The sequence below is a fragment of the Choloepus didactylus genome, chromosome 11, assembly GCF_015220235.1.
Source record: "Choloepus didactylus isolate mChoDid1 chromosome 11, mChoDid1.pri, whole genome shotgun sequence".
In the NCBI taxonomy this organism is placed as follows: domain Eukaryota; kingdom Metazoa; phylum Chordata; class Mammalia; order Pilosa; family Megalonychidae; genus Choloepus; species Choloepus didactylus.
In genome coordinates, this window is record NC_051317.1 from 68,856,744 (window position 1) to 68,868,931 (window position 12,188).

At 40.3% G+C, this 12,188-nt stretch overlaps 1 protein-coding gene across 1 annotated transcript in view; it reads right to left on the bottom strand.

Moving 5' to 3' along the window:
* Window positions 1–12,188, bottom strand: part of MROH2B (maestro heat like repeat family member 2B) — a 61,397-nt gene that overhangs the window by 14,284 nt on the left and 34,925 nt on the right. The window contains exons 19-29 of the mRNA XM_037798943.1: window positions 11,594–11,710; window positions 8,934–9,041; window positions 8,225–8,377; window positions 5,583–5,609; window positions 4,812–4,931; window positions 4,515–4,594; window positions 3,710–3,845; window positions 3,522–3,617; window positions 3,099–3,188; window positions 2,584–2,704; window positions 698–795 (exon numbers count right to left, since the gene is read on the bottom strand). Coding sequence (XP_037654871.1) covers window positions 698–795; window positions 2,584–2,704; window positions 3,099–3,188; window positions 3,522–3,617; window positions 3,710–3,845; window positions 4,515–4,594; window positions 4,812–4,931; window positions 5,583–5,609; window positions 8,225–8,377; window positions 8,934–9,041; window positions 11,594–11,710 — 1,146 coding nt within the window. The remainder of the gene's footprint in view (window positions 1–697; window positions 796–2,583; window positions 2,705–3,098; window positions 3,189–3,521; window positions 3,618–3,709; window positions 3,846–4,514; window positions 4,595–4,811; window positions 4,932–5,582; window positions 5,610–8,224; window positions 8,378–8,933; window positions 9,042–11,593; window positions 11,711–12,188) is intronic.

Below are 12,188 nucleotides of genomic sequence, written 5' to 3' on the forward strand. Positions count from 1 at the left end.
TCTCTTGGATCTCATCACCGACCTCTTTCTCCACCTCAGGGCTTTTGCACTTGCTGGAACCCCGATCCCCTGCCTGGGCTGCTTTTCCCCAAACATCTCCATGGTTCACTCTTTCAGAGTGGACTTCTCTGGGGAATCACCTCTCACTTATTCTCTATTCCCTTACTTGACTTTATTTTTCTCAATTATCACTACCCGACATTACATCCTTTACTAGGATGCAGACTCAGTGAGGGCAGATCGTTTGTCTCTTTACATCCTTAGAGCCGGGCATACAGTAGGTGCTCAGGAGATATAAGGTGAATGAATGAATAATTGAATAAGTGAATGAATTGGTTGACTGATCCTCACAACAACTCTGAGAGGTAGGCTAAGGTCTTTATTTTGAAGATGAGGAGACTGAGCTTCAAGCAGTACACGCAGAGCGCACCTAATTGACTCTAAAGGCCCTGCTCCTTCCATCCCACTCCTCTGCCTCCTGAAGCTGAGGAAGGCCACTTGGTTCACAAAGTTTCCCAGTGCATGAAATGATCAGTAGCAGATGCTGACTGGGCACGTATACCTAGAGTTAAAAAGTTACTGGATAACAGGGCTTTCATTTAGCTCAAAGGACTAGTGTGGAGTACATAGCTTCCTCGTTTGGAAATCAACTCAAGATCATCTTCACGTCCCAAGGCCACTCTTCCATATCAATTACCTTAGCTATTTTAGAAGAAATCTTGATCTGGACCTGCACATCATCACATTGTAGTCCTTCCTGCAAATCCTGCAGTCTTTCCATTTCCAGGCGAATGCCTAAAATTAAGAAAGGGGGAAATAGGAAAGAGTTCAAAGACACCAACGGTGGTTGAAGAGACTGGCTATATTTTGATGAGCCACTAACTCAGCTGCTGGACACATTTAATAAAAGCACTATAGGCTGCCTGATGATAAGGTGAGCAAAATAGTTAACATTTATTGAGTAGTCTGTACATGTCTGGCACCACATTAAACATTCTGGATACAATTATCTCATTTATTACTCATACAAATCATCCGAAGTAACAAATGTAATAGGAAGTGTGTATTAGCAACTGCAGAAGTGACTGTTAATAGCAATTTATAAACCAAAACAATATAATTTTCTGTTGCTTGATTAAATGTATAGTAACTGTGGAAACTTGGACAGGCTCATTGGTTTTGGAGTCAGAAAGATCTGAGTCCAACACCCAGTTCCACTAGTCTCAGCTGTCTAAGTAACTGGGAAATTTCTTAATCTTGGATCCCTTATCCCATGAGCAACATCCGTGAGTATTAATATTGCACCAGTTACTTGGTATACATGTTTACTATTCTCACCCCACCATCCTATTGGGCTGAGGAAAAAGAGTTCATGTGGATAATGAAGTATGGGATTTCTCATTAACAAAGAGAATGTTTGAGGACCTGAATTTGTACATGTTTCAGTAAAGTAAAGTAAGCTAAAAGCAGAATGAGTACAATAAAAATAGAATTCAATTCTTTTCTTCCTGTGAGGTCCCTCTCTGGTATAGTTCTTCTCTTACTGGAATGTTCTTTAATTCATTTCCTTCATTCCCTTTTTTCTGGCTTGTTAAGAACATGTATCCTTACTAAATTATCTCCCTACATCCCAAGGGACTCAGCTGAATAGTGTTTTTTTGTCCTTTTGTCTGACTACCCTCCAACCAAATCCCACTCTAGCATTATTACACTTTTTCTTATGTGAATCTTACATCAGAAGAGTGCTAGACAGATGGAAAGGAAAGAAACTGAACAAATATTTTCTGAGTATTGAGAAGAATGAAGAGAGAAACACAGGCCTGAGACGGCATTAAACTCAGACTGCATGTTCCTGGCTGTACCTCATCTATGTAGAATTGTGCCTACACAGTGTAGGACTCTCCTTGGTGAGAGATCTGCTGCTTTAACCTGGGCAGGAGGTCCTGTTTGTTGATTTCAACCTGAGAAGGAGGATTTTACAATTCTTTATGTTCATTGATATTCACAGTTATTTAAGTGTACTTGTTGGAGAGCAGGCGGTGGCCCAACTATTCAAACTGGAAAAACCCTCCACAAAGTTATTTCACTTAGACAACTTTGAAAGTCACTTAGTACCATAATAACAGTGTAATTTTCTCCTGAAGAAAACCATGTGATAGAGGAAGTGTTGCTAATATGCCCAATTGCTCAGGAATTTAAGTTGGAACCTCTCAGAACATTTTACCTATTCTGATAGATCTTTACAATGCTTTGGTGTCATTATCTTTATTTTTAAAAACAGAAAAACAAAACCACAGAAGAAAAAAAGTGACTTGTCTCAGATTGAAGAGAAACACATTCTGTGACAAAGCTATAGTATTAGAACTCAAATATGGCTGAACTGGAAAGGGTGGGAGAAGAAGGAGAAGGCCAAGGGGAGGAGGAGGAGTAGAGGGTGCGTGAAGATGGAGGAAAGAGGGAAAGAGAGGGAGAGAAGGAGAGGGAGTTCTTGAGGGTGGTGAGGGGAGAGGTAGGAGAGAGACATATAGATGCAGGAGGAGGAAACTGAGAACAAAAGAAAATAGGAATCTTTCTTTGCCTCACCTCTCATACAGAATAGACCAATGGCTGCACTAGTAGCCGCCTGACGAATGGTGGGCAGGGTGTCACAGGAGTGGGGAACCAGAAGCCCGAGAAGTGAGCCAATTTTGAAGTTCTGTGGTGCCTGCAAAGACAAAGGAGGCACCTCGATGTGATGGTGTAGCTTGATGATCTCTCAAGATATTCCTAACATGAGCTATGAAGTCTCTTATTTTGTCCCCACAGGTCCTTAGAATGAAAATGAATCTTAACTTTTTCCCTAACAGGGGCCTGACTCCTTAAAGACAGTGGGAAAAGGAAGCAAGCAAGCGTGCAAAGACAACCAAATAGATTAATTTTAATGTGCTTGCCACACTTTGTAGTTAGGGGACACCTCTCAGGTGGGTTTCCTGAAAGCGGTCCATTCTGGGACTGGAGATGCAGCATGCAGAAGGAGTTGGACTTTCCAGAAGCCACAGAAAATCAGATCCTTGTTGTCAGAAAGCAATGAAATTTACTCAGTCTAGGGGCTTACTCACCTCAACATCACTTGTCAGCACTTTCCCAGTGATATAAAAGGCTCTTTCTCTTTCCCACTCTTTTTGTGAAACAAGCCACATTCGAAGAAGCTGTTGGTCAAAGAATAAACATCCCTTCCTTGGTATTCTTCATATTCGTTTCCTCTCATTCTCTCTCTCTCTCTCTTGCTCTCTCACTGTCTTGCTCTCTCCCTCTCTCCCTCTCTCTTGCTTTGGTTCTTTGGTTCTTATTCTCCCTCTGCTGCTTCTGTAACATGGTGCTCACTTCCCTGCAAACAATGTTTAAGTGGACTGACCCTATATGATGGTTAGTGGGCCGGGCTGGATGTCTGCATGTGAAGAGGATGAGGTAGAGTTTGGGGTGGCACTTCGGAGGCTAGATTAGAGAGCATGGAAATCCATTTGAGGGGTGGCCCTACTCACATTAAGCATTTCTTGACAATCCTCTGCATTTACATTATCCCATATCATGGTCTTCATAAGCTTCCCTAGAGCTTCCATGGATCGTTCATAGAGAAACTGCAATCAAATACGAGTGTGTGTTTCAGCCTGGGGTGAGAGAGTAAAGCCCCACTACAGCGTTTAGTTTTACTCAGGCCTCCCTGACATACATTAATGTGCTCCTTGTCTTTGTCGGTCTGGCCCTCATTTTTGAGTTTCTCCAGAGGTGGAAGGGGCAGCAGCCTCCGAATATTCTCCTCAAGAATATTAAGATGATCGTTTAGGGAGAGCTGAGGTTTCAGTTTACTGAAATGAGAACCAGGTGGAGGAATGGATGTTGTGATGACAAACAAAACATAACCAAGTAGAGTTCTCCAAAACTGCCAATCAAATCAGAAGGGGTTAGATACATTTTCGGACCTGCTGGGATGTTACAGGAAGAGGTGACGGGTTGGGAGAGATTAGGGATAGACTCGACCTCACTGGTAGGTAAAGTTCATACGCCTGAGGTCTTACTGATTAGAATGACAAACAACTCTCTTTGCATCACTTAACACTTTATTATATGATCTGTGATAACATTAGCTTAGTAGTTTTCTTAAGTTTGTGTGTGTATATGATCTCCTCAACTGGATGCTAAATTTGGGGCAGTGAGTTTTCTCAATTTTGTATGCTCTCTGATGTTCTACATAGTATTCTATTTCACAGAAATTTCAGTCCTCATATATCATTAAATTTGACTCTTCTGAGCAGTTCCTTAGTCCCAGTAAGTCACCAAATGGCCAATCTCTTGACCAGTTATGTAACTCCTTGGAAGGAGAAAGAGCCCCTATTTCAAGCCCACTGATGAGCTGTATCCATTTTGGAAAGAGTACACTGGAGTCTGCACAGGTAGGAAGTCAGTTGATCTGGGAGGGTGGATGGGGGAGTGAAGAGGAAACATCTTTTCAATGAGAACAAGAAGAAATTCTCTACCTGAGGTATCTGATGGCAATTAAAGCTTTCCACCGAACAGGGCTAGCTAAAGAATCCAGGGGCTCATCCCTGATGAAGTCCTGCAACACAAACAAGGAGGTGGTACAACTCAGAAAGGGTCTTCAAAGTTCCCAAATGTCTCAGCAACCTCATTGGATCCTTGGGTGCCCTGGATAGGAAATATGGCCTAGAACTCTATGACTTGGGCTGGAGAATTTTACCTATTTTTAAGAAGACAGCCCTGAACTCCTGGTGGTGGAATCCCCCAGGACCCTCCCATGGCCTCTGCACACTCACCAGCATGTGACCCAGCAGCACCTCCTTGTGGGAGAACTTGAACCATTGCTCCTCAGCCTCGTGGACAGCGATGCTGATCTCAGTGATGCTTCTGGTGAAACTCATTTGTAGATCCATGTCCTAGAGCACAATGATAACCAGTGCAAGCCCAGGTTTTAGGCAGCACACCAGGTCTATAAACAAAAGTTTAACTTGGGGTTGAAAAACGGACCCAGACAGGAGAGAGAATCCATGCTCCTTTTGACAGCTTCTCAGTCTAGGAGCAGAGTTGCAGGGAAATTGAGAATCAAAGGTCAATCTCTCCCCCACCCCACCTACCATAGATTGATGTTTCTCTAGAGTAGAGGCTTTCAATTTTTTTCACCCTAAACCACTGTATAAAATACAGTTTATGATTTCACCCAGAGCTTACATGCATAAAATATAAACATATATAACTAAAACAAAAGTTTCATAATATATACCATGACTGTATGCATTGTACTCTCTACTTTCTCTTTTATTACATTACAAAAACTGCACTGGCTGTGACCTATTAAATTGGTTTCTTGTTCTACTAGGGTCACAACCTGCCTTTTGAAAAACGCTGCTCTAGTTTACAGCCCAACTTCCAAACTACCCGGAACCAGAAGTTCCTTGTACTGTCCTGGATTAGGCTCAGGGTTCCAGGCTTCAGAATCAGATTAATTAGTAATATACAAATCAAGAGGACATGTTATACTTGCTGCACTTCAAGGCAGCATGCTATATATATATTATATACATACATACCTTGGTCATCATGGACACGCCGAGAACCTGAAAAATCAAAGGCAAAAGCTGTTACTCAGTGAGCAGCAGTCAGACACCCCACAGAAAGGACCCACCCATCAGCCTGAAGGACTACAGTGAAGGAGGATGGGGAGTCTCGCAAGTGAATGGGGAAAACTGCTCACTTCCTTCCCCATGTTTTAGATGAGAACTTGGACATTGGCAGATTCCTTTCCCTGAGTAAGTCATGAGTGAGTTACCCAAGGTGGTATTAGGGCATTAGCCTATGAATTTTCAGGCTTCACAATCAGTTTAAAGAGGTTGTAACAGACTTTGGTGGGGAAAAAGGGTGAAGGCCCTTGAGGGAAAAGAGTGGTGAAAAGTTATAAAATGAAAAATAATAGGACAGGACTCTGAAACTGAAAATACAGTCAGTTCTGCTATGACCCTTGTTTTGAAACCGCAAATTTGTTCTAATGTGATCTATGTTTTAGGAACAACTTTAACATAATTGTGCATTTTGAATTTTGTGCTTGCTTATGTGTGATTTCATCCATGAGAGCAGAAAGAAGCACGCAGTTGAACTGAGTCACTCAGAAACACACAAAATGCACGCAAGTACAACTCAAATATCTACCGGCAACCCCAGTTTACTGCGTGTTTAGCCACGCCCATTCAAATTTGGCATTACAACTGTCCCTAGATTTCAGATAACCCTCCTTCCACCATTTCACAACCCACAAGCTGAAACTCTTCCAATGACCTCTTCCACAAGCAAATGTCAGGGGTTTTTCAAGTCAAAGTACCATATTTATGCATCTCTTAACTACTTAACATGTATGCGAACTGTGCTGTGTGTGTTTTTTTTTTTAATTAGGTTCCTATCTTTTTAAAATGTGCCACTGATGGAAGTTTTGAGTATTGTGTCCCAAATCCGATTTTTTGTCATACTCCTTGTGGTTTTCATCATAAAGATTTTGCATGGCATGGTGATTTTTTTGGAACACATTGGCTGTGTTATAGCAGAATTGGCTGTACCCTTAAAGTATTCAGTCATCTCTATTTTAATCATCTTTGTCACCCTTCTTCTTCATTTTTTGGTAGAAGTTTCCCTCAATGGTAGACTAAAAATTAATGCAACATAAAATATATTTTATTATACTTTCAATTTTTATCCTTGATTACCAAATTTTGGGTGCACTAGAACCACTCCCTGAGGAGCTTGTTAAAAACTGGTTTCATAATCCATCCCTGATGACTGTGATTCATTAGGCATCTCTGTTTTTGGCAAGCTCTCCAGGTCATTCTGATACAATTAAGGTGTGAGGATCACTGCCCTGCACCCTTCCACTAGCATATACTTAAACCTACAATATTGTAAGCTCTGACTCCCCTTCCTTACTGCCCCCACCCCCCACATGAATGTCAAGAGCACACATTTATCAAGCATCTGGTTCACGGAGAGCACTGAAGAGAAGATAAAGGAGTATAAGATATAATCTCTAGTATACAGGTGTTTACAATCTAATGGGAGAAGCCAATATGCACATAATCAATGAGAACTCCCCAAACATGGGTATGGATAAGGATCATTCATAAACATTTAGAAATACAAATTTCCAGATTCCACCCCTGACTTACTGAATCACCATTCCTACTGGTGTTGAAATGGTTGGAGGTGGGGTGGGGTAGGTAGGTGACATTGTGGAACTGTGGCCTTTAGTATCCTTTGGGATTTGCTCTATGACTTCTTATTGAATTGTGCTTTGGGGATCTTCTCCTTTCTGTATATACCTTATGTTGCATAGTGGGGAGGGGACTTGGACTGTGGAACTGTGACCGATAACAATTTTTGGGATTACCTATATAACTGCTTGTCGAGCTGTATATCAAAAGGTAACACCTTTTTGTATGTATAATATGTTTTACAATAATGGAGGTGGCTGAGGTTGTGGAAATGTGACCTACGACATTCTTTGAGATTTGCTCTCCAGCTTCTTGTTGAATTATCCTTTGAAAGTTGTCACTGTTATGTACATATGTTGGAGTTCATAATAAAAAAATGATAATAAAGATATGAAGAGAATGGAGGACAGAAATAAACAGATAATTGAATTCCATTCCTGGTATGTTTGAGGAGTGAATGTGAAGGGGAGAACAAACAGTACAACACAAGATGGATTGAGACGACTGATGAATGGTACATTTAATTCACTTAAAATACATATTTGTGAGGCACTGTTTTAGGTTGTTTTTAAATATTACCATATGAAAGGTTAAACAATTACCATTAAGTAACACTAAAGGGAATATTAAAGGGAAGAAATAAGCCAGGCACCCCAAAAGTAGAAAGGTGTAATTGTTTTATGTTCAAATGAGGGTGAGATCACTATGGACTCAATGGATCTGAGAAGACATCATAAGGATGGTAGGACAGAAAACTGTTCAAGACCTTAGGAAAGAAAAAAAATGACCTGTCCCTATATTATAGTAGCTTTTTTCTCATATGTTCTCATATGTGCTCATCTCACATATGTGCTGGCTCCAATGTTTCTCTTGGCCTGGGCAGAATTCTTTGATCCTGAAGATTCCTGAGAGCTGACCCCTTTCAACAATTGGGAACCCTGGACTGGAAATTGAGGTAGTCCTGTGATGGCTGTTACCTGACAGCACTGGCTGTAAAGAAACAGCACTTGGGACACAATGTCTTGATCCACCCTGGAGAGAAGTTGCTTTTTGGGAGCATGGAGGGCCATGGCTCCATAGATCACCATAATGTCAGTCTTGCTCAGGCTCCTTTTCCCAGAGAAAAGACCCTGAAAACCAGGAAAGGGAGACATGGAAAATATGACTCAAGGAGTTCCTTTCTCTTTCATATTTTTTCCTAATTCCATGGGCCAATATAGAGGTTAAGGAACAGGATTGTAATGATTAAAATGGGTCTAAAACTTACGTACTATTGCTTACCAAATTAAGTGACATCAGTGATGACCAATCAGCCTTTAATAGAGGTAACTATGAGAAGGCTTGTGTTAATTTTTAATTACAAAATCCCTCTCCTTCAGGGTAAACAGAGGGTACACAATGGAAGCTGCCCAAGAGACTCAGGCTGATAAAGGACAGACATAGACACACCCAGAGGCTGTCATGACTTTCCCGGTCAGTATTAGTGACAGAGAAACTCGAGTAGACTTTTTATGCAGCTGGTCATCCTATGGCTTGGACAGTTCCTGGGGTTGGACAGTTCTGACCTGAAATAAGGACCTGGGACAGGAGTGAGTATAAATTGGATAAAGCATATTCCTGAAGGAATCAATATCTTTTACCCTTGCAATAACCAGCCTCTTTGGAGGAGGAGATTATTCCTTTTACCTTACATCGATTCACGAAAAACTTTTCCTGATCTTGGAATGTTTTGAGAACTTTTAAAATGACATCCAAGTGGCTCTCAGCACAGTGTCCTAAAATAGAAGTTATTCCCTAAAACCAGAAAAGGCATGGGATTTTGAGTTTAATATTTCATTTATTCAACAAATATTTATTTAGCATCTATAATGTGCTAGCACTCTTCTGGGAATACAGTAATAAACAGAACACACCAAAATCCCTGTTCTTCCAGAGCATGTAACTAGGGTAAGTGAAGGAAAGCGACCAGGAAATGACATTAAGTAAACACGTCGGTACGGTAAACTTGGACATATGTAGTCAGATGGTGATAAGTGCTATAGAGAGAAGAAAAACGGGAAAGGGGAAGAGCTGGTGAGGGTTGAGGAGAGTTTGAAATTAAAATAGCTTGGTTAGATTAGACCTCATCTACAGGGTGAAACTGAGCTCTGAAATAAGCAAGGGAGTGAGCCATTGGACTATGGGGAAGGAGTGTTCCAAACAGAGAGATGGTAAGTGCAAAGGCCCTGAGGCCACTGAGGGGGTGGAGCATCTGGAGCTAAAGATCGTGGAGGCGAGCAGTGCAAGATGAGGTCAGAGAGGAAGTGGGGATTGGTTCCAGTAGTGTCTTTAGGCCATGCTAAGGATTTTGGACTTCTGGTCTTATATTGGGGAAAGCCAATGGAAGATTTTTTGAGCTTGAGTTGACTGACATTTTTAAAGGATCACATTGCTGCTAACTTTATAATATCTTAGATGGTTAAATTTTTGGAAGCTGGTAGCTTTTTTTCTATAGTCTAAAGTTATTTTCCCCTTGCCCAGATTCTCCCCTCCCACTTCTCTTGCCCCAAGCTTATTTCACCACAATACTTTAATTTGTTCATGAATCCTGTTATATTTAATTTGGTTGCTTAATCCTGCCACAGCTACCATGAGAACACAGAGCCCAGAGCCCAGACCACTGTCACCACAGTCTCTACTAGCACTGTTCTTAGTTTTTAGATACCAGGTCACCTGCCCTTCATCACCAAAGGATGCTTGGAAAATTGGTTAAAAGCTTCTGACATCCCTGTGTCGCTTGGTCATGGACTAACCTCTGTGTCTTATATTTTAACCTCTTTGCATTCTCACCCTATAATGCTCTGTATTTCTCTTTTACAACTTATCTTCCTAACTTCTTGTCTTCCTCCCATACTTTTCCACTCTGATTTATGTCACATTGTCCTTCTGTCATTTAAGTCTGGCAAAACCCAAGTCCTGGATAAATCTGTCTCTTCAGTCTCCTATCACCTATCCCTACATCTGATCTGTTGACTGTTTCTGGAAACAAGTAACACCACTGTGAAAACTGGTGGCAGTAGAAGTTTATGGCTTCAACCTCAATTAGGCCCTCAGATCTGTGCAGTGTTTATTTTTCTCTCTCTAGTGCCTCAAAGTTGCATTCTCAATCCCCAACCTTTCCCTCCCCTGAAACTGCTCACTAACCATTGTACATGAATAGAAGCTTCCAGATGGATTCTGTTTTCCCCTATTTTACTTTGGAAGATCTTGAGGAATACAGATAATGTGTTGTGGCGACAAGATTTGGATCCAGTTAGTCTGACTCCAGAATTGGAGCTCTGGAATTATGTGAATGAAGGAGTCATGCTTAGATTGAAAGCCAATTAGCTCACTGAGGTTAAGAAAGTTATGTATCAACACTTTACTTATCCAGAGGTCATTTACCAACAATTCTAGTGTGTGGGTTACCCTCAAAAATTAGAAATGAAGTAAAGAAAAGAACTTGAAAAGATGAAATAGATGTCACACAACTCATCTTTTAAATGTTGCAAAACCTTTAGACTTTGAATGAAAACCTAATTGTATGTTTCTCTCTAAAATAAACTTACTTTGTTTTCTATCCCATAGCAGAACTAAAAGAGCAACTTTAGACGGGAAAAATGGTGTTAGAAATAGTGCCAAGAGCATTAAGTGATAACTGAGTATCTGACAAGGCAAAAAGAGACAATAGTAATATAAAGGCTGTTTCAAAATTCAATAAAGTCTAACGGCTTGTGGCCGCTCAGTGTGGGGGAAAGAATGCTAAACATTTCAGAATTCCTGAACACACTACAATAATTTATTTTTATACTAGGTGGTCTTTATTGATGATATTTGTGGTATAAAACCATTTTTTTTAATTTTTTATTTTTTGTAACACATATTCTCTCTTCCACCTTCACGTATGTTCTCCACTCCAGGCTAAGGTAGGGAATAAAGAAAGGTTCTATCCAAAAGCTCTCCAAGTTTTACTTTCATTCTTTCTAGGTTGAAAACCAGTAATCTATAAGGTCATTTTCAGCTTGTAAATTCAATGATTTTTATGTTTACAGAGATATTCTAAGTTATAAAGCCAAGTTCAAAGTATATTAAAATAACTCTTGTTAAGAAAATCATTTTTCAACCTTTTTACAAGCTTGGCTAAATAATGTAATATGGATATTTAAACAGTAAAGCCTCATTTTTCTGAAAAATTCTGTTGGATGATTCCAAATACATCCATGGACAATTCTGGATAGATAAAATATCATCATAAGACCTGTGGGAGGCATTGTGGATGGGATGAATCATCATCATCATAAGAGGATATTAAGAGAAAGGGGTTTCACCTGTCGCTGATCACCAAGTTGGGTGGGAGCAATTAGGAACTCTTTAACCTGTGAGCTTACAAAGTCTGTATCTTGGCAGCATGCTAAGGTGGTCCCCAAGGCTTTCCAAAGGAACTTCTGGAAAACAAAAGATAAATAATAGGATGTTAAATACTGGACAGCAACATTGTTGAAAAATGGAAAGAACAGTTATCTGAAGGACAGAAATTGGGTAACTTAATAATTACTTAACAACAGTTCACCTCAAGCATCATCTCTTCTTGTAAGGGTCTCTTTTTCCCCAGTCTCGGCCCTTCACCTCTGCTCCTCCACTGCATTCCTTTTATGTCTTAGGCCCACCACTATAATGCCTTTCACTCCAGACTGTAATTTTTAAATTTTCTTGTTTGTATTTATGCTCAAACTGTGAGTTCTTGGTAGCAGAGGGGCTTATTATTATTTCTAGTGTACAGTCCTTATCGCTAACAAATACTCAGTAAATGCTTATTTGACTAAAACTCAAAGAGAATCGGGTTGTTTTTTTTTAAAGATCACATCATCAGATAGTCTCCACTTCCAACATACATTATCTTTGTTTATAGTTTAGGTGATTTCA